The sequence below is a fragment of the Protopterus annectens genome, chromosome 10.part0, assembly GCF_019279795.1.
Source record: "Protopterus annectens isolate FY-2018-M chromosome 10.part0, PAN1.0, whole genome shotgun sequence".
Lineage (NCBI taxonomy): Eukaryota > Metazoa > Chordata > Ceratodontiformes > Protopteridae > Protopterus > Protopterus annectens.
Genome location: NC_056744.1, coordinates 1,757,103,852 through 1,757,126,969, shown reverse-complemented (window position 1 = coordinate 1,757,126,969; position 23,118 = coordinate 1,757,103,852). Strand labels below are relative to the sequence as shown.

At 34.2% G+C, this 23,118-nt stretch overlaps 1 protein-coding gene across 1 annotated transcript in view; it reads right to left on the bottom strand.

The window, feature by feature from the left end:
* The window catches only part of LOC122813982 (programmed cell death 1 ligand 1-like), a 302,867-nt gene that overhangs the window by 108,466 nt on the left and 171,283 nt on the right, over positions 1-23,118 (bottom strand). Inside the window, exon 2 of the mRNA XM_044086549.1 lies at positions 18,042-18,383. Within this exon, the coding sequence (XP_043942484.1) occupies positions 18,042-18,383 (342 nt within the window). The remainder of the gene's footprint in view (positions 1-18,041; positions 18,384-23,118) is intronic.

Below are 23,118 nucleotides of genomic sequence, written 5' to 3'. Positions count from 1 at the left end.
TTTCCATGGTTACATTTTATTTCATCCTTTCCTTTCCCTTGTTGATCTATGTTTTTGTTGTAAGACTTTATCTGTTATTAATTTAGCTGCAGGATACTATATCCTATTTACTTCTGTTATATCATATCGATTTCTGTTAATAGTCTGGATTACTGTTTTTATCTGTTATATCAGACTTTTAGCATTTTGGGTCTTATTTATTTTCCGTACTATTTCTTTCATTGAATGTAATATGTCTATCTCCCTCTATTAAGTCAAGTAACTCTTTCCTTAATTTTAAACTGAGAATACATTTTTTGCACTCCATTTCCTGACAGCATTCTACAGAAAGTTGCAGAACATCGTCTTGGGACATATCGTCTTCAGGTGAATCCTGTCTGCTGCCTCTTCATCTGGGAACTCATTGGCTAGGCAGTTCATAACATTGCTTGTGTTAGAGTTGCCACTATTTCCTGCTCCTTCCCTTGTTGTCCAACTTCAACTGAACTTTTGTACTGGTCTGCTACAGCAGGCTATAGGGCATTACCTTGCTACAATTCTTCAGATGCCTCCGCTCCACCTCTTTCTACTTAAGTTTGGGATTCATTGTTCCATCTTGCTGTGACATCACCTGGGTTGGATTTTCTACACTAAAGCCTTCACTTCACAAGTATTCCACATCTTCAGGTTCTATTGTATACCTTCTCCATTATTAATTCTTTGTTCTACATTCCCCCTTTGATTCCTTATTTTTTTGTATTGTGAAATGTTCCATATCTGGGGGCCTTTGTCTGTATTTCTCTTCAAATATATTTGAAGCTGCTTTTTTATTGATAAGTTTGACCTTCTCCTTTGCAGGAAATATTACATCATATCAGATCTCTTTTTCTTTCTCAGGTCCATGTTTCTTTTTTTATACCTTTCAAAAATCTCTGGATTTTGTTCTTTATATTTTCACATTTCCTCTACCACTTCTTTCTCCAGGCAGCCCAAAGTTTCTTTGTCTATGTAATGTTTTGCATGGATCTGTTGTATTAATGAACACAAAGTTGCATTTGAAGCTTTTGACAGTTTTTCTTGTGCAAGTATTTTTCTTTCCTCTAATTTCTCTCTTAATCTTTCTGAATATCTTCTATCAGGGCATTCTGGGCATTTTACATAATAGTAACAACACATAATTTCTTCTTTATCCACAGTAGCCCACTCTAATCATCTTTATGGCTCTTTTTTTGGCCTATCAATTTCTGTGCTTTTTGTGAGCTACTACGTCCTTCTATAACAGGGGAGACACCCCCCCCCAACAAGCCTGCCCTAAACTTGTTATAGGAATCTTTCTGTGTCTTGAGGATTCGACATTGCCATTTTCACAGCTCTGGCACCAGTGCATACACTAAGATTGGGCACTATTTCTATCCTGGGACCTGTGCACCCAGCTACCATTTTTATTTTTAAGCTACCTGTCTCCGTGACATATATAGGGTACAGTCTATATATGTCAATATTGCCTTGGTAAGCATGTGAAGGTACTCATCAAGACTTGATGGATTCAGTTCCAGCAATACTGCTCCCCTTGTCTTGCTGATTTCATCATCTCTCCATTCAGATCCTCTGAAGCTCTCCAATGTAAGCTTACTCATGCCTTCAGACATTTTTTAGGACATCTCTCAACCAGAATTTAGATAATTACATTAAAAACTGTTAAAAGTTAGCAATAAACTCAAAGAGTATGAGCTTCTATCTCACTTTTATGCAACACTAAATACTGCAGACATCTCAGAATGGTGACTAACTCTGATGTGGTCACAGAGGAACTGAAGGCAGCAAGAGAGTCACTGTAATCACTATCAGAAATCCTTAAATCTACAGCAATAGATGTACGTCAACTGCCACACATGATTCGTGACTGCAGAATATAAACACTGCATTAACACAACATTAATCTGTTTTAAATGCACAGACAGCCATCATGACCACCCATTCTAGTCACATAAAAGAATTGAAGTACACACTCAGTGGCTTGAACTGAAAATTGAAGACCTAGAGAACTGAACTCATAGATACAATCTAAGATTTATTGACTTACCTGAGAATATAGAAAGAACAGCTCTCATTACGTTTATTAAAGAAATTAATTCTACAAGCTAATAAATTTACTGATTTCTCCAGTCATCAAACATGCACATAAAATAAGTCCAAGGAACAAAAAAAAAACGTATCCAGACACTTTATCCTCAAATGGCTTGACTACAATGATCATGAACTGACACTCAGCAAGCAAAGGAAGTAATTAACAGTCGGAAACTTGTGGATCACCTAGTACGTAACACACGTGACTACAGTGCTTCTCTGTACTCCAAAAGAAAACTAATTATTCCAATTTTTGCACTGATACAAGAGTCTAAGAGTATAAATTAAATATTCAGTTTCCATCTGTATTATGTATAATCAAGGGCACTAATCAAATGCAGCTTTGGTCACTGCATGAGGCTGAGCATCTCTTTACAATTTGATCATCAAACTGTGTTTTTATTTATACTGAAATAATGCAGACCTTTATGCATACTACATAGCCAGGCAAAAACATGAGTGTTCTAAGTCGAATTCCCCAAACAAACAATTGTTACAGAGAAAAAAGACACATACAATAAAACAACTAGCCTTAGGGCTTCAACAGCAAGTACTTCCAAACAAGCAGTGTCTTATCGAATATTTGCCACTTACTAGCTTGGATAACTCAATACTGGGATGAACACACTGCTGCAATGTGTTTCACTAGCACTGGATACAAATAGGAGAAGAAAATAAATCTATACAGTCCTAGAATGGCTTATTGGATCCATGAGTGAGCCTTGGCAGTGGACACTACTAGACTTATTTACTCCACTCCTAAGACATGAATGGATATTAGAGAGACAAAGCCATTATCTGAATCAGTCAGTGACCTCCTCCTTAACAGGGCCCATTGACCATTGGTTATCAGTATCTCTGGAATGTAGCGACATTCAGTGTACATCTTTTTTTTTTCTATTTCTGAAGAATGATACAGAATAACCTTTGCTCAAAGTGGTTTAATACCTTGTAATGTTTGTTACATGTTTTGACATTGTAGAGGGATGTGTTATTTAAATAATATATGTCTTTTATTAATGGCCTTAGGCAAGAAATGAAACCTCTAGCGTGAACCAAAGTTCCAGTAATAAGGTGACAACATCAGAAAAGCAAGCAATACAACCATCACTATGTTAATTTCCACATGCTATTTCATTTAGCCTATTTGTATAACGTTCCTGCTTTCAAAGTGATGTTATGACTATAATCAACATCAGGAGAATTTACCATTTTATAAAGCAGTTTAACTTATAATGTCACATGGCTTGACAAGATATTTCGCTAAGTATCTCTAATTGGTTCTAATAACCAATAAGCTTAGCAGTAGCCCCTCCCTCACCTCCCACCTGCCCTCTCCTTTGATGACTGTCCTCCATGACCCAACGATCTTGATTGCTGACAAACTTCTTATGCAAAGTCTGCATGCAGTGCTGGTGGGTTTTAGTATACTGTCAACCTAGCCCTGATTTTAGCATCTTTTCTATACACAGCCATACTTATGCTTGAATATTATAGCAATAACCCACTCCTGGGTGTGGGTAATGCTGGATTTACCCAGGGTTGGTGTGGTTTGGTCCCGAGGGCGAAGCCCGAGGGACCAAACAAAGCCAACCGTGGGTAAATCCAGCATTACACACACCCAGAAGTGGGTTATTGCTATTATACAATGACATTATTTAAGAAAAGAAATAATTACTTTTCTTAAATAATGGCATTGTATAATGCCTCTTTACTGCCCTTCCGCAGCTGTCTGGTATTCTGCAGCAGTTCTGATGTACTGCGCATGCCTACGCAGTACATCAGCGCTGTGGGCAAAAGCAACGGAGAACGCAAGATCTCCGTTGCTTTTTTTTTACTGTTTCGCTATGTTAAATGGGTTTAACATAGCGAGACAGCTTTAAAATAAGCAACGGAGATCTCCGTTGCTTATTGTAAAGCTGTCTCGCTATGTTAAACCCATTTAACATAGCGAAACAGTAAAAAGCAATGGAGATCTTGCGATCTCCGTTGCTTTTTTTTTTAAAAAACTGTCTCGCTATGTTAAATGGGTTTAACATAGCGAGACAGCTTTAAAATAAGCAACGGATATCTCCGTTGCTTATTTTAAAGCTGTCTCGCTATGTTAAACCCATTTAATATAGCGAGACAGCTTTAAAAAAAAAAGCTTTACACACTGTGTCGCTATATTAAAGGAGTTTAACATAGCGAGACAGCTTTAAAAAAAGCAACAGAGATCTCCGTTGCTTTTTTTAAACCTGTGTCGCTATGTTAAACTCTTTTAACATAGCGAGACAGTGTTTTATACTAACGGAAAAAGTCCGGATGACCGGACCTTTTTCCGTTAGTATATTGAGGGATTTACAACCGGCACGCTGGTTGGGCTGGCCAATCAGCGTGCATGTTTTAGGGGAGGAATTGTATAATATACGTTAGCTTACAAATATTCTAGTTTTTTTCTCAATTCTCAGAGTAGATAAAATTTGGTACTGCGACAGAGCAATAAGTGGGTCTAAAACCACTGATTTACGGATAATACTGTTTAATATCACATATCTCTTATTACCGACATAAGATAGTGGGATCTCAAATGATTACCAACAGAGTCTGCAGACATTTAAGGCTCTTTTACATGACCAAATAGGAGTTTAGAGCTCTTCTCTCTGTGTCTTCCTTATCCTGATAAAACAACTTACATTTTATACCTGTAACCCTGTTGTGAATTACTTATTAATTAATTTCTAAGATATTCTTCATATAATTTACTTCCAGATTAAATTACTAGCTTTTAACTAACCTGGTCAACAATGAATATAGGCTTCTATATGGATATAGCAAGCTGGAAAAGTAATGAAGCCACGGAAAATATACCATGTCCAGGGCAAATGAATCAGATAGCCACATTGCTGAAAACCTCTGAATTCGTTAATGAAAGGAGAAAGTGTTGCATGTGAGAAGTGTCAGAGTATGAATAAGACCTTAGAAAGATGAACATTTTGACTAGTTTGTATTCCACTTAAAAAAAGGCAGAGATACATTACAACTTTTGCATAGGCAGCATTGGACAAGGTCCGTGGCAAGTCTGATATTAGATTTTATTTACATAGCCAGTTCTAAATGCATTTTAATTCATATATACAGGGCTTCAATCATGATTGTTACCATAGGAGAGGGAAATGTTCTGCATATGATATATGCTGTTTCGTTAAGTGGGAAAATTGTAGCTTTATCCGTACTGACGTTAAACCTACAGCAAAGAGAAAGGTTATCCGATATGATTAAAATCACTGGAGGTTATGCAGTGTGGCATTCAAGTCAAATAAACAATCATCCACAAACCATATTCTTAGAAGCGGGTTATAAGCAACTGTATGGTTATCATAGCGCTGAAGTTTTGCAAATGATAGTTATCAGCTATACAGCCAGCAGAAAATTCAAAACCAAATATCCAGTTATATATACGGGATGTTAACAAGACCAATATTAGCATGAAGAAATAGTACATAGTACCAGAAAACAGTGGGCTGAGGTTGCCTTCTCTACACAGTTATAATGTAGCATCGGTAGGGTAGTTATATATCAGAGCGAGGTGTTGAAGCATCCTCCTTAGAATTACTCATGACACAAGCCCTAGATGATGTAACTGATTACACTCCCTCTTACAAATTGGAAACCGTGAAGTCTGGATTCATGGCTTGACTGCAAGGTTATTGGTGGCAAATCTGATTAGGTAATTGCTTTATGTATTACAAGCCTGGAGTTCTGTAGGCAGTCATAAATGTAAAGTGACCATCTCCAGTTATTGTGCATATGTAACACAGCTCTACAGTCCACTTCACTCTGGACAAAGTGGCCAGTATATGGGCATTGACCTCAGTAACCAGGGTAATATGAGTTGGCTAATAATCCTTTCTCCTCTCAGTCAGTGTACTTTGTAACTGTACTTTACAGATTCAGTTGTGATAAGTGTACAGCTTTAATACTGTCATTTAATGTTTTTCCACATCTTCTTGCAGAGTATAGTAGGTAGCAGATTACTGTAGTATGATTGTAGTAGGTGATTTCTACTTCTGTAATGTTAATTGGGACACGTTTTCTGTGCGTTCTGCTATAATGTGTGAATTTCTAGATATTCCTATGGAAACACATTTTAAGCAGGTCATTAACTTCCCCACTAGGTGTGATATCTTTGATTTTCCTTTTTCAAGTATGCCAAACAAAATACATCAAATTACACTTTTACAACCACCAGGCAACTCGCATTATAATGCATTTAACTTTCTTGTTTATGTTAATAGTGATTTGTGTAAGACACACATAATAAAACATAACATGGCTAAGATAGAGGAGCACTTAATGCAGATTTAAATAATATGGAGTAAATATTTGGTTCTAGTAATATTTATAACCTCTGGGAGAAGTTTAAAGCTACTTGTATAAAAATACTCGATAAAGGTAAGTTAACAATCACATTTAATACCAGACACGTTATTCACCTTCCTGGTGAATCACTTGATGAACTGTTAAGGAAACAGTGAAGGAAAGTCAGAATTTATAATAAATGTAATCCATGTCCAACTACATTAAATTATAATAAAGTGTATAGGGATCTGCAGGTTAAAGTAAAAACAGAATTTATAATAAATGTAATACACGTTCAACTGCATTAAATTATAATAAAGTGTATAGGGATCTGCAGGTTAAAGTAAAAAACAGAATTTATAATAAATGTAATCCATGTTCAACTACATTAAATTATAATAAAGTGTATAGGGATCTGCAGGTTAAAGTAAAAAAACAGAATTTATAATAAATGTAATCCATGTTCAACTACATTAAATTATAATAAAGTGTATAGGGATCTGCAGGTTAAAGTAAAAACAGAATTTATAATAAATGTAATACATGTTCACCTACATTAAATTATAATAAAGTGTATAGGGATCTGCAGGTTAAAGTAAAAAACAGAATTTATAATAAATGTAATACATGTTCAACTACATTAAATTATAATAAAGTGTATAGGGATCTGCAGGTTAAAGTAAAAACAGAATTTATAATAAATGTAATACATGTTCACCTACATTAAATTATAATAAAGTGTATAGGGATCTGCAGATTAAAGTAAAAACAGAATTTATAATAAATGTAATACATGTTCACCTACATTAAATTATAATAAAGTGTATAGGGATCTGCAGGTTAAAGTAAAAACAGAATTTATAATAAATGTAATACATGTTCAACTACATTAAATTATAATAAAGTGTATAGGGATCTCAAGGTTAAAGTAAAAAACAGAATTTATAATAAATGTAATCCATGTTCAAATACATTAAATTATAATAAAGTGTATAGGGATCTGCAGGTTAAAGTAAAAACAGAATTTATAATAAATGTAATCCATGTTCAACTACATTAAATTATAATAAAGTGTATAGGGATCTGCAGGTTAAAGTAAAAAACAGAATTTATAATAAATGTAATCCATGTTCAACTACATTAAATTATAATAAAGTGTATAGGGATCTGCAGGTTAAAGTAAAACAGAATTTATAATAAATGTAATCCATGTTCAACTACATTAAATTATAATAAAGTGTATAGGGATCTGCAGGTTAAAGTAAAAACAGAATTTATAATAAATGTAATACATGTTCAACTACATTAAATTATAATAAAGTGTATAGGGATCTGCAGGTTAAAGTAAAAAACAGAATTTATAATAAATGTAATACATGTTCACCTACATTAAATTATAATAAAGTGTATAGGGATCTGCAGGTTAAAGTAAAAACAGAATTTATAATAAATGTAATACATGTTCAACTACATTAAATTATAATAAAGTGTATAGGGATCTGCAGGTTAAAGTAAAAACAGAATTTATAATAAATGTAATACATGTTCAACTACATTAAATTATAATAAAGTGTATAGGGATCTGCAGGTTAAAGTAAAAACAGAATTTATAATAAATGTAATCCATGTTCAACTGCATTAAATTATAATAAAGTGTATAGGGATCTGCAGGTTAAAGTAAAAACAGAATTTATAATAAATGTAATCCATGTTCAACTACATTAAATTATAATAAAGTGTATAGGGATCTGCAGGTTAAAGTAAAAACAGAATTTATAATAAATGTAATCCATGTTCAACTACATTAAATTATAATAAAGTGTATAGGGATCTGCAGGTTAAAGTAAAAAACAGAATTTATAATAAATGTAATCCATGTTCAACTACATTAAATTATAATAAAGTGTATAGGGATCTCAAGGTTAAAGTAAAAACAGAATTTATAATAAATGTAATCCATGTTCAACTACATTAAATTATAATAAAGTGTATAGGGATCTGCAGGTTAAAGTAAAAACAGAATTTATAATAAATGTAATCCATGTTCACCTACATTAAATTATAATAAAGTGTATAGGGATCTGCAGATTAAGGTAAAAACAGAATTTATAATAAATGTAATCCATGTTCAAATACATTAAATTATAATAAAGTGTATAGGGATCTGCAGGTTAAAGTAAAAACAGAATTTATAATAAATGTAATACATGTTCAACTACATTAAATTATAATAAAGTGTATAGGGATCTGCAGGTTAAAGTAAAAACAGAATTTATAATAAATGTAATCCATGTTCAACTACATTAAATTATAATAAAGTGTATAGGGATCTGCAGGTTAAAGTAAAAACAGAATTTATAATAAATGTAATCCATGTTCAACTACATTAAATTATAATAAAGTGTATAGGGATCTGCAGGTTAAAGTAAAAAACAGAATTTATAATAAATGTAATCCATGTTCAACTACATTAAATTATAATAAAGTGTATAGGGATCTGCAGGTTAAAGTAAAAAACAGAATTTATAATAAATGTAATCCATGTTCAACTACATTAAATTATAATAAAGTGTATAGGGATCTGCAGGTTAAAGTAAAAACAGAATTTATAATAAATGTAATCCATGTTCAACTACATTAAATTATAATAAAGTGTATAGGGATCTCAAGGTTAAAGTAAAAAACAGAATTTATAATAAATGTAATCCATGTTCAACTACATTAAATTATAATAAAGTGTATAGGGATCTGCAGGTTAAAGTAAAAAACAGAATTTATAATAAATGTAATCCATGTTCAACTACATTAAATTATAATAAAGTGTATAGGGATCTGCAGGTTAAAGTAAAAACAGAATTTATAATAAATGTAATCCATGTTCACCTACATTAAATTATAATAAAGTGTATAGGGATCTGCAGGTTAAAGTAAAAACAGAATTTATAATAAATGTAATCCATGTTCAACTACATTAAATTATAATAAAGTGTATAGGGATCTGCAGGTTAAAGTAAAAACAGAATTTATAATAAATGTAATCCATGTTCAACTACATTAAATTATAATAAAGTGTATAGGGATCTGCAGGTTAAAGTAAAAAACAGAATTTATAATAAATGTAATCCATGTTCAACTACATTAAATTATAATAAAGTGTATAGGGATCTGCAGGTTAAAGTAAAAACAGAATTTATAATAAATGTAATCCATGTTCAACTACATTAAATTATAATAAAGTGTATAGGGATCTGCAGGTTAAAGTAAAAACAGAATTTATAATAAATGTAATACATGTTCAACTACATTAAATTATAATAAAGTGTATAGGGATCTGCAGGTTAAATTAAAACGCAGAATTTATAATAAATGTAATACATGTTCAACTACATTAAATTATAATAAAGTGTATAGGGATCTGCAGGTTAAAGTAAAAACAGAATTTATAATAAATGTAATCCATGTTCAACTACATTAAATTATAATAAAGTGTATAGGGATCTGCAGGTTAAAGTAAAAACAGAATTTATAATAAATGTAATACATGTTCAACTACATTAAATTATAATAAAGTGTATAGGGATCTGCAGGTTAAAGTAAAAACAGAATTTATAATAAATGTAATACATGTTCAACTACATTAAATTATAATAAAGTGTATAGGGATCTGCAGGTTAAAGTAAAAACAGAATTTATAATAAATGTAATCCATGTTCAACTACATTAAATTATAATAAAGTGTATAGGGATCTGCAGGTTAAAGTAAAAACAGAATTTATAATAAATGTAATACATGTTCAACTACATTAAATTATAATAAAGTGTATAGGGATCTGCAGGTTAAAGTAAAAAACAGAATTTATAATAAATGTAATCCATGTTCAACTGCATTAAATTATAATAAAGTGTATAGGGATCTGCAGGTTAAAGTAAAAACAGAATTTATAATAAATGTAATACATGTTCAACTACATTAAATTATAATAACGTGTATAGGGATCTGCAGGTTAAAGTAAAAACAGAATTTATAATAAATGTAATCCATGTTCAACTACATTAAATTATAATAAAGTGTATAGGGATCTCAAGGTTAAAGTAAAAACAGAATTTATAATAAATGTAATACATGTTCAACTACATTAAATTATAATAAAGTGTATAGGGATCTGCAGGTTAAAGTAAAAACAGAATTTATAATAAATGTAATCCATGTTCAACTACATTAAATTATAATAAAGTGTATAGGGATCTGCAGGTTAAAGTAAAAACAGAATTTATAATAAATGTAATACATGTTCAACTACATTAAATTATAATAAAGTGTATAGGGATCTGCAGGTTAAAGTAAAAACAGAATTTATAATAAATGTAATCCATGTTCAACTACATTAAATTATAATAAAGTGTATAGGGATCTGCAGGTTAAAGTAAAAAACAGAATTTATAATAAATGTAATACATGTTCAACTACATTAAATTATAATAAAGTGTATAGGGATCTGCAGGTTAAAGTAAAAACAGAATTTATAATAAATGTAATCCATGTTCAACTACATTAAATTATAATAAAGTGTATAGGGATCTGCAGGTTAAAGTAAAAACAGAATTTATAATAAATGTAATCCATGTTCAACTACATTAAATTATAATAAAGTGTATAGGGATCTGCAGGTTAAAGTAAAAACAGAATTTATAATAAATGTAATCCATGTTCAACTACATTAAATTATAATAAAGTGTATAGGGATCTGCAGGTTAAAGTAAAAACAGAATTTATAATAAATGTAATCCATGTTCAACTACATTAAATTATAATAAAGTGTATAGGGATCTGCAGGTTAAAGTAAAAACAGAATTTATAATAAATGTAATACATGTTCAACTACATTAAATTATAATAAAGTGTATAGGGATCTGCAGGTTAAAGTAAAAACAGAATTTATAATAAATGTAATCCATGTTCAACTACATTAAATTATAATAAAGTGTATAGGGATCTGCAGGTTAAAGTAAAAAACAGAATTTATAATAAATGTAATACATGTTCAACTACATTAAATTATAATAAAGTGTATAGGGATCTGCAGGTTAAAGTAAAAAACAGAATTTATAATAAATGTAATCCATGTTCAACTACATTAAATTATAATAAAGTGTATAGGGATCTGCAGGTTAAAGTAAAAAACAGAATTTATAATAAATGTAATACATGTTCAACTACATTAAATTATAATAACGTGTATAGGGATCTGCAGGTTAAAATAAACACTAAAAGTGATTATAAGGAACATTTGTCCCAAAGTGCTGATGTTAAAAACAAGTTTTTATATATAGATCACAGCAAAGGAACTAATTTCCACATTGGGTCTCTTCTTTTAGATGACAAACCTTTCAACTTAACTTTAGAGATTGCTGTGCTTAAGGACACTATTTTGCTGGCCTTGATAGATAAAAACAGAAGCAGACATTATATTAAATGCGTGATAAAGCTATTTCTACCCCAAAATAGATGACTTTGACGGTACATAATTCCTTAAAAAAGAAAGAAAGAAGAACAGCAGCTTAGGTCCATATCAAATTCTAGGAAACTTTAAATTGAAATGTTTGAAATGTAACTCCTCTAACTACTTTATTTAATTATCTTTTAAGCCTGGGTAGTGTTCCTAACAGTTGGAAAGTTGATAATATAACCCCAATGCACAAAATAAGTACTTATGACACTGTATGCAACTACCAGTTATCCGAACAACATTACTTGGCAAATGTCTTCAGTAACATCAGCTCACTTTTCTAGATAAACATGGCAGACTAGAGGTCAAGATAAACATGAGCCAACCTGGTTTTATTAAGAGAAGCTCTACCATGACTAATTCAGTAGATTTCTAGGAATTTGTTACTAAAGCCACTGATCAAGGGGTTTGGGTAGGAGTTACATACATTGATTTAACTAAAGGATTTGGTAGAGCCCCACATAGTGAGATAATTAACTATGAATAAATTAAATATTATTTCTTATATTATGCATTAATAATTTGCTTACTGACAAGAAACAGAGTTAAGATATTAGATGAGTATTCTGATTTGTTTACTATTAATAAGTGAATACCAGTGGTGTCTGTACTGGGGACACTTCTTTTCAATTATGTATTTTTCCTTTTTTTCTTCATAATCAAGCATTACCAGATTTCCAAATGTGACAATGATATTAACATACTGGCATCCTTAACATTTAGCACTAACTATTTACTGTTTAATAAATTCATAGCTCAAATAGTGCACAGTTTGTAAGACAATGTATTGAACAGGGAAAAAAAACAATGTGTCCATTGTAAGAAAGTCCTTCTATATTGCACAACTTATAAACAAAGGTATTGTGTCTAGATCTAGGGATGTCATTGTCCCCCTTTACTCAGCCCTCATTAGGCCAGTCATTGAATATAATGTTTTCATTGGCATGTATCTATCCAGACACATGCAACAACTGGAATGCCCATAGAGATACCTTAATAAAAGGGTACAGGACCTACATGACATGTCCTGCATGGACTGACTCAGAGCCCTGTCACTAAATTTGGTATCCTACAGACTGCTAAGAGGTGACCTATGCCTGGCATACAAGGCATCCTCTGACCCAACACTGATAGATTTACTGCACCTCAGCAAGTCAAATGGCATTAGAAATACTCAGTCTAAGGATCTAAACCTCTTCTGCAATATCAACAGAAGGGTCTGGGGGGACATGTATATCTTGCATAGGATACCGCTGTTTTAGAACAGACTCCCAATCCACATAAAACAAGGTTCATCCCTGTTCCTCTACTTCTAATGGACGTAGATAGCTCATAAATGCTTTATCTCATACATGGGTCCCCTCAGACTATCTATGGTATATTCTCAGTTATTTTCTTTAGGGTAATATGTAATTATCGACCATGGGATGGGTAAGGCTAATATAACACCAAATGGGACAGGTTAATTTGAGCACCAAAAGGGAAACTGATTAGGCATAAAATGACCCACAAGGACAGTTGGCCTGGTACTTGCCTTTGATCCTACAAAAAGTGATGTAATGTACTTTGGTCCAGTTCATACATATTTTCACTTTTATTTGGGTAATACAAATCTAGACCTTCTTCAAGTATATAAAGATCTACCCATTGAAATGTCAAACAGTTTGTCATTTAAGAACTATGTGCAGAATATAAAAATAAAGCCCTGACAGTAATATATATCATTAACAAGAATGTAACAACTAAATCATTATGTATGTTAAAGCAACTTTTATTACTTATCTAAAACTAATCATAGGACACAAATCAATATTTTGTACTTATTCCATAGGGGAGTTACTAGTTCTTGAGAAGTGTACTGAGAAACATTACTAAAAGGATAACTGAACTGAAACCTGCTTTATACCCATGGAATAAAATATTTAGATTAATATTCTGTACATTATAGAAGATCAAAGGGTCATTTGTACGTGACTTATAAAGCTTTATATAATGAAGAACGTAAAGTAATGTTGACTATAGAAACACCCATTATGGATACAAAATTGAGGAACATTGAAAATAGAATTTAGTCAGACTAAAGAAATAGCCAAATTTATAACCCAGTCCATGGTTAGATTATGGAACAAACTTCCTTTAGAAATAAGGAAATGTTCTTCACTGTTGTTGTTTATATCGTCTTTGGACATTTGACTGGATAGTAGGATTTACTCCTTAAATATGGAGACTGTGCTTTATCATGGTCCTTGTAACATAAGTCTGTATGTTCTTACTAAGACTACATCCAAAATGACCATTGAGAAGCTTAGACACATCACCAAATACCTGTAAGAGATTAAGAATGCCCAGTATTAGATGGACTTTTCTCCACATATCCCTGATCAAAATTTACAAGCACTGGCCTTCCAGACTGGTTTTAAAGGTTGCTAGGGAGGTACTCTGCTTGATAAGTAAGGGCAGCCTAGTCCAGAAATGGATTATATGTTGGGTTGGGTATATGTCCTGCCATCTAGTGTGGTGATGTGGTAGAACAGGTTTAGGGTTCTACAACAGCTGTTTGTTTTATCACTGGGTCTATTTATGAAAGAGTTCAAAAAGTGCTGGATCATTAACAGCAAAGAAGGCTAAGCAGTGATGACCCATGCTGGAGTTAGAATGACATTTAGTTGAGAGACAGGGATTATAATCCAGCAGAGGAGCTGAGGTTACTGAGTCCTGATCTGTTTTTGTAGTACAAATGTTGTGGTCACTCAAGCTGCTTTACGTACTTAGACAGATACATGTTGAAATGTGCCTTATATTGAATGATGGGTATGATAAGAGATGACTAAGGTAGGACTATGAATTATTTGAACCTTGAGGAGATACTACATAATGATAAGATGTGTAAGGTAGAAGGATTTTCTTACCACCACAGGTACATGGTGGCCAAAGGAGGGTTTGTTATCAACATACATACCAAAATTTGTAATGACTGTATCAAATTTAAGTGGAATGTCATCTATATGGTAAGCAGTAATGATTCTAGAATTACAAAGGAAACTCTGCATTTCTTGGTGCTCAGTGTAAGTCCATGATGGGAGAATTGAGTATCATAATTGGATTTGATAACCACTCCAAATTTGCAAGTAATTTGTAATCAATTATTACACCCCGGTCAATCTATTACACCTAACCCACAAGGCACTGACAAGGACAACCCCAAACAAACTGCCGATGCCTTTAATACTGTTTCACCAAAACAATTCAAACTCTTGCCAGTCAACTCTCTCCGCAAAACATAACCATATCTAAGTCTGAATCTAACCCACCACCTCCATTTATCTTTCAACCTGTACCAACAGCATTTATTCTCACCCTTATCCAAAAACTCAAATTATGCACTCCTTCTGCTGACCTACCACCTGCAGAATACCTACAGTTAGCAGCCAGATGTATTGCCTACCCCATCTCCATTCTCATAAATAGAACCATCACTGAAGGATACATCCCCAAACTTTGGAAAGTCTCTCATATTATTCCCCTTCATAAGGGGGGAAACTCCACTGAACTCACCAACTATTGTCCCATATCTCTACTTTCTTCTTTATCTAAGATCATGGAAAGATGTATCCACAGGCAATTGCTAGACCACATTCTCCATAATAACCTGCTCTCCAACTCCCAACATGGCTTCAGACCTTCCCATAGCACTACTACTGCCCTACTTTCCTTCATGGACACCATCAACAAAAACCGTAACCTTAACATGCTTTCCTCTGCACTTTTCATTGACCTGTCCAAGGTTTTCGACATGGTAAATCACAATATACTCATAAACGGATCTACCTGACTAGATCGAAACTTCATAACACCGACAAGCACTTCACCGACACCACATAATCGACAGTTCACAAACACGACACCACATACACTCAACACATCATAACAACAAACAAAACAAATCCCCTATCCAAAACCCACACACACAACACAAGCACACCAAAATCCTTACAAACCAACACTAACCCTTACATACACAACTATCTACAACCCTAACCGAAACCCTAACCCTAAGGTCCGTCACTATCGCACACTCACCTAACCCGCACCCTAACCCTAACTCACTTATCCCACCCCTACCCCTACAGACCGCCAACATCGCACACTTACCTTACTCGCACACTCACCTAACCCGCGCCCTAACCCTAACTCACTTATCCCACCCCTACCCCTACAGACCGCCAACATCGCACACTTACCTTAATCGCACCCTTACCTAACCCGCGCCCTAACCCTAACTCACTTATCCCACCCCTACCCCTACAGACCGCCAACATCGCACCCTAACGGCCGTCACTACCGCATACTTACACATCCTTTCCCCATCTCAGTGTTCTCAGCGTCGGTGTCTTCCTCCGTCGGTCTTCTGCCTTGTCGATCTTCTGGCGATTTGTCAGTGTTATGACGTTTTGATCTAGTCAGGTAGATCCTCATAAACATTCTCAGATCTCTGTCTCTTGACCCACTAGCTATAAAATGGTTCCATTCCTACTTAAATAACAGACATCAAGCTGTGCTCTGGAACAACATTCTTTCTACCCATCTACCTGTTAATATTGGTGTTCCTCAAGGGTCCATACTGGGCCCTCTCCTGTTTTCTATATTCATCAATGGCCTTTACCAAGTAGTTTCCCAAGCTACATGTATACAATATGCTGATGACTCCACACTTATATGCTCAGCCACATGTGTATCAGAACTTCACTCCCTTTCTCAAGATGTATTTAACTCTGTAGAACTATGGTTTTCAAAACGCTGTCTCCTATTAAACTTCTCCTTTTTACACCTACCAGTAAATCTCCCCCAATTGACTTCACTGTAACATCCAATAATGGTACACTTATATCCCAAGATCTTACTACCAAACTGCTAGGTATCACCATAGACAACAACCTTAACTTTGACACCCATATCAACAACATTTTGAAAACTACTAATAAAAAAATAGGCTCTCTTTATAGGATCAAACCCTTCCTCACTCCTGCAACTAGAATAACTATTGCTCACACCTATCTAATCTCTACCCTTCTCTATGCCTCACCCATTTTTCTAATCTGTCAAAAAATAACATTAAGAAACTAGAAAACTCCCACAATAATATAGCCAGATTTGCCACAGGTAACCCATTTAAAACACATCACTGCCTTAATCTAAAGTACCTAGGGTGGCTTGAATTACAGCAACAGCTGAAATTTAATCAACTTACCATTGCCCATAAAATACTTTATCAACCTGCCAAAACACCCATCCTATCTAACCTTATTCACCGCTACAATAACCTGAAGTCCCTAAGATCTTCTCAAAAACTTCTTGTAAATATCAATAAATCAAACAACAGAGCTGGAGACTCTCTCTTCTCTAACACTGTTGGGAAAACCTGGAACCTACTTCCCTCTGAACTTTCCACTCTTCCCTCTATTACTCTGTTTAAAAATAAACTTAAGCTCTTCCTTAAAGCACATTGGATGTGCCCCTGTACTAAACCTGACTGAACAATGCTCTCGTCACTTCATTCAACCCCACCTTCACATCTCTGCAACAATCTCTTCTTAACAACTACCGTTCTACCTTTCCCACACAGTCTTACCTATTTGTGTACTCACTAAAAAGGGACATGCTTTACTACTTGATTTTTTAATCACCTTTAACTCTGTTTTACTTTACTTTCCTTTTATTCCTCCTTTCCTATCTACAATTATATTATACGAGTTCTGCTATTAATCCTTTTGAACATCTAAGTCTTGTCAATATTTTGTATTTTTTATACTCTATATACCTATGACCACTTATATTGTCTTCGTTATGATGGATGTAATTGCATCTGATATATGTACTTGTGTAGATGTGTACTTTAGTGAATCTGTTTGGAGCTTATCTCCCCGGGCCTCTACTGAAAATGGACATATATCCAGCTAGACTAGCCCGGTCAACAAATGTAAAATAAAATAAAAATAAAATAAAATAAAAAATAAAATGTATTAGCAGACTTGGTTAGTCATTGCCTTTTGATACCAACTTTTACCACTTGTAGACAGAAGTACTTACCAGAGACATTTAATGTCAATTCTTTAATCTCTATTTCCGGGTAGTAATTCACAGAACATGTATATATGCCTGCATCTTTTGATGTAATATTCTTGAGAAGAAGTGAAGCGTTCCCATTTTGTAATTCATTCACAAAAAGCTCTGCTCTTGGAATGTTGGTTACAATTTCATCAGTATCTTCATCATATTTTGCCACCTCTCTGTTCTGGAATCTCCACGTCAGCACCAGTTTACTGAGGTCCACAGTCTGAGTGGTATCGCTGAAGTAACATTCCAGCAGCACATTAGAACCAGCATGCGCTGTGACTGGAGAGATGGGCATAAACACCTTTAGAGCAGCACCTGCATTGAAAACAAGAGACTGAAAACTGCAGCTTAACAGTCAGTGAAGTCACTTCCATTATTTCACAGTTGATTTCATACGATCATATAAGCTATCAGTCTACAGAGTCATTATGAAAACAATAAATATTTGTGAGTTTAGCGCTGATGTTAGTTACTCCATTATTCTGATAATGCAAGAAGAATCTACAAGAAGTACATTTGTGAAACACCTTTATTAAATTATTACTTATGACATAGGCAATCATACATTTATATAAATGAGAAAACATATTAACATATTTTCAGTCATTGTCAGTCAAACATTACATAGCTAATTCAGTTCTTGCCTTCCCTTAAACCGCATTCCTCCTACAAAACAGTATTCTGTTTGTATTGTTCCCACAGTTCCCATTTTTTTCTATGTAATTTGTTCCTACGCCTTCTAAAGATCCCAGGTCTAGTTCTTTTATCTCTGTCAGAACGTTCACTGATTTTTATGCAGTTGGTTTAGATGATGATTTTCATTTTCTAGTAATTGCATTTTTTGGTAGCCACCAGAATTTAAACTTAGCAAGGTTTTACTATGTCTAGGCAATTCTTCCCTATCACATCTCCAACATTTGCCATCTACCCGAGTGAAAATTCTCTGTAGTCTGCTTGAGGTATAAAAATACCTATGGAAACACTTCCAGAAAAAATCGTAAATTTTCTAGACTTTCTTGCATATTTGGGAGGCATATATATATGCCCCCCCCCATTGTTTCTTTGTGAATTTCTTATCTAATATTTTTTCCCAATCCTTTCTAACTTCCCCTGATTGATTCTTACAGTTACTGGGCAATATTTTACTCTAGTGGTTCAGATTAAGGACCAGATTAAGAAGACACCTCAATATCTCAAAGGAGTTTGTGTTATATCAGCTGATGTTCAACAATCAAAATATTCCCCACCAATTCTGAATAGCTGTCCACCAAACTCAAACGTCTCCTTACTCTAAGAGAAGAAGCATGGCTAAAATGGAAAACAGCTGACAACCACACCTCCCTTAGAGCCTTATGTAACTTAACCAGGAAGTTCATCAGTAGGCACAAAAGATAATCTCCAAACAAAGAGACAGATTACCCTCTTACATTCCCACAAACAATTTTGGTAATAAGTTAAACTTCCTAAAGGAAGAAAACCTCCTCATGACAACTTCTATACAAACACCATTAATGTGGTTCAACAAAACTTTCTCCAGAAGATGTACTCAAAGAATTTAGCAATCTTCCATCAATAGCCTCCACATCTCTCACAGATCATTCATTCCTCATCCTACCACAATACATTCCCCTCTTCCACTTCAAACCCATACGTCCCCAAGAAGTCAATATTCTACTTTCAGATATTCCCACTGACACTCCTCCTGGATCTGACAACATAAATCCATGGTTTATACATCACTGCAGAGCCTATTTATTTATTTGGATTTGTTTACTGGGTAGTCCACTGGGCCAAGGTGAGCCCATTTTCAGTGGAGGCCCGGGGAGAAAAGCTCCGGACATAACATAGCTCTTACACAGTGCAAATGTAGAATCATATGGGACAAACATAGATAAATATAGAATCATATAAGACAAACATAATATATATAGTATAAAGCATTACACTGCATTTGTGTAGCAAAATACAAATTCAATAGAACAACATACAGTGTAGGCCTAAGGTATAGTAATATCAGAACAACATACAATAATACTCCTTAGAGAGGTAGATCATGATTCTGTAACAATACCATTGAGCAGTAAGTCCAGTTAGTGATAGGAAGAGTTTTGTGTGTAATCTATACTAGATATAAGATAGTGCTATCTAGGTAGTTTGTTTAGGCCAGATACCAGGAAGTTAAACCTTAAGTGAAAATTAGAAATTGAGAAATACAGTATTGTGGTAAGAGCACCTAAAAGTAATGCATTACATTAGTAAATGTTGAAGGAAAGTCTTTCAGAGTGGAGACTACACAGGTAGGGATGTATATATATATATATATCTATATATATCTATATATATTTATATATATATATATATATATATATATATATATATATATATATATATAAATATATATTTATAGACTATCTTTTTCTTCTTCTCACCCACGTATATAATGTATCATATCTATGTCTCACGTAAAATATTGTGCTGCAGATTTGGAAAACTGCTCTAATTAAGCCTATCCCAATACAAACCAACCCAAGATATACCTCTCACTTCAGTTTAATATCCATCCTCCCAGTTATTGGCAAACATCTAAAAGATACTTTATGCCCAACTCTCTCTCTCTCTCTCTGTATCCAGCAGTACCACCTGCTGTCCTCCAAACAGCATAGATTTGGCCTGCATGAACTACTATGACAGCACTTTGATCCCTGACTGATGACATCCTGCAAAACACAGATAGAGGCCTACTTTCAGGTGTCCTATTTATAGACCTGACAAATGTATTTTACCTCATTGACCACTATCTTTTCTAAAATAAACTAATTAAAATTGGGATCAATCCAGATGCCACTCCCTGGTTTACAAACATCCTCAATGCAAGACACTTCAGAGTTAACATAGGATCCTCCCAGTCAGAATCTGTACCTATTACCAAAAGTGTTCCACAAGGCTCCATTCTTGCCCCCCCACATTTATTAACAAAGTTCCTTGTGATCTTTTCCATCTTCTACTTATCTTCTATGCTGATGACATGGTCATTTACTGATCATGTCACTGTCACACCAACATTCAGTGCAATTCCAGTCTTTCGCACATGAGCTCCACCAATAGCTCATAAACCATAAACTACTTCTCAATCCCACCGAAACTATGTTTTTGGAACTCCCCAGATAATTCACCAAGTACCTGACTCTTTAACTCTCTTTGACTTGCACAGCCATTCCATGGAAACATCCTCCACCTTCAACTACTTACAATTATGACTTGATCATTACTTCCACTTCCATTTCCACATAGACAGAGTAAGAGCCAAAATAACCCCCTCCTCTTCTGGGCCAAAAGGATCTCCCCTCTTCTACCCCAACCAGCCAGAGCAGCCATTGATAAATGAGTTCTCCTTTCTCAGCTTGAAAATGGCCTCCCAGTTTTCACTTTTACCTCAAGAAAACATTGCCACACTCCAGACTATCTCAAACACAATCCGCTGATTCATTACAAACTTACTTGTCTACGAGCATCACTGTATCACCCTAGAAAAAGCCAAATGACTACCAATAAAACAAAGATATAACCTACAGTTAGGATCCCAACTCTACAACCTACTCCAACTCCACACATTTACTCAACTTGCAGCTAGACTTTATTAAAAAACTCCTTATAAAACCTGAGGCAATACTCACAAGCCGCAACAGCTCTCTTTACTATAAGAACCAAACTCAGCAGCACTACATACGCATTCTCCTTTCAGGCACTTACTGCTTGGCAAGTTTTCCCCATTGACCTAAAGGAAATCTTCTTCTTTCAGCTTTTCCCGGTTAGGGGGTCACAACAGCAGAACAACGGTCTGCAGAACGATTGGTGGTAGAGTCTTACGGTGTTGAGTTGCCAGCCTGGTGCCCAACCTCCCAAGGAAGGCACACACACACACACACACACACACACACACACACACACACACACACACACACACACACACACACACACACACACACACTAGAATATCCAGTCCACCTACATCATGTCTTTGGCTTGACTTAAAGGAAATCAACACTCCAAATTCAGAATACAATGCGCAAGGCACTTCATCAAAGCCAAATGCTCTTGCTTCAACACAGGACATATAACCTAACACACTACCCCTTTCTCCTCTCACAGATTTACTGAAGACACACCCAGTTTAGAAACTAATGTATATAGTGTACATTGAACTCTGCTTGTTCACTTGTATGTAAATAGTCAGTTTTTCTGTGTAAATAGTCTGAGCTATTCTGTCATTGCTTACATTTCTCTGCCTTTTTGTTTGTGAAATGTTTTGTATTTCCCGTGAGTAGAGCCTGAAATTGGTCAGCATTGATTAGTGTCCTACTCCGGTAAAGAAATATGAATGAATACGTAAATAAATGCATAAATAAATAAATGCCCTACATAATTCATGATCTCTTATATTTAACAATAAAACTGGAGCTGATTATTGACTAAAGTGGTTGGAGGACAGGGAAGGCGCTAAAGTTGCCACTTCAAAATTTACTCATATATCCTGTCTTCACCATCTTAACCTACTATGGTTGATAAATGGTTGTTAAAATTCCTAGCCAGAAAAATCCTTTCATGTGATTACAGTGACATAAATAAATCCAAAAATAATAATAATTAGAAAAGTATACTATCACTTTGGAGTTGGGACAGTTTTGGGGAAACATGTAGAGATACATAATCCTTTCAAAACTTCATGTCTAATTTATAATTGGACACATTATTGACACTACACCATTAAACTGACATTAAATGGCTCCTAATATCTCCTTAGTAGTACATCTGCAAAATTAGACCTAAGAAGCATATTTGGGGATTGTGAAGTGGATAAAATTTAGAAGAGGCAGATTGACTCTATAATGATTCTTAAACACTTAGAAACAAACCTTGTTGAAGTTAATGTCTCTTGAATGCTGTAACTCAAACCTGATGACATCTCACTTCTCGTCTTTATTTATTATTTATTTATTTTACATTTTATTTTACATTTGTTGACCGGGATTGTCTGACTGAGCTGAAGAGC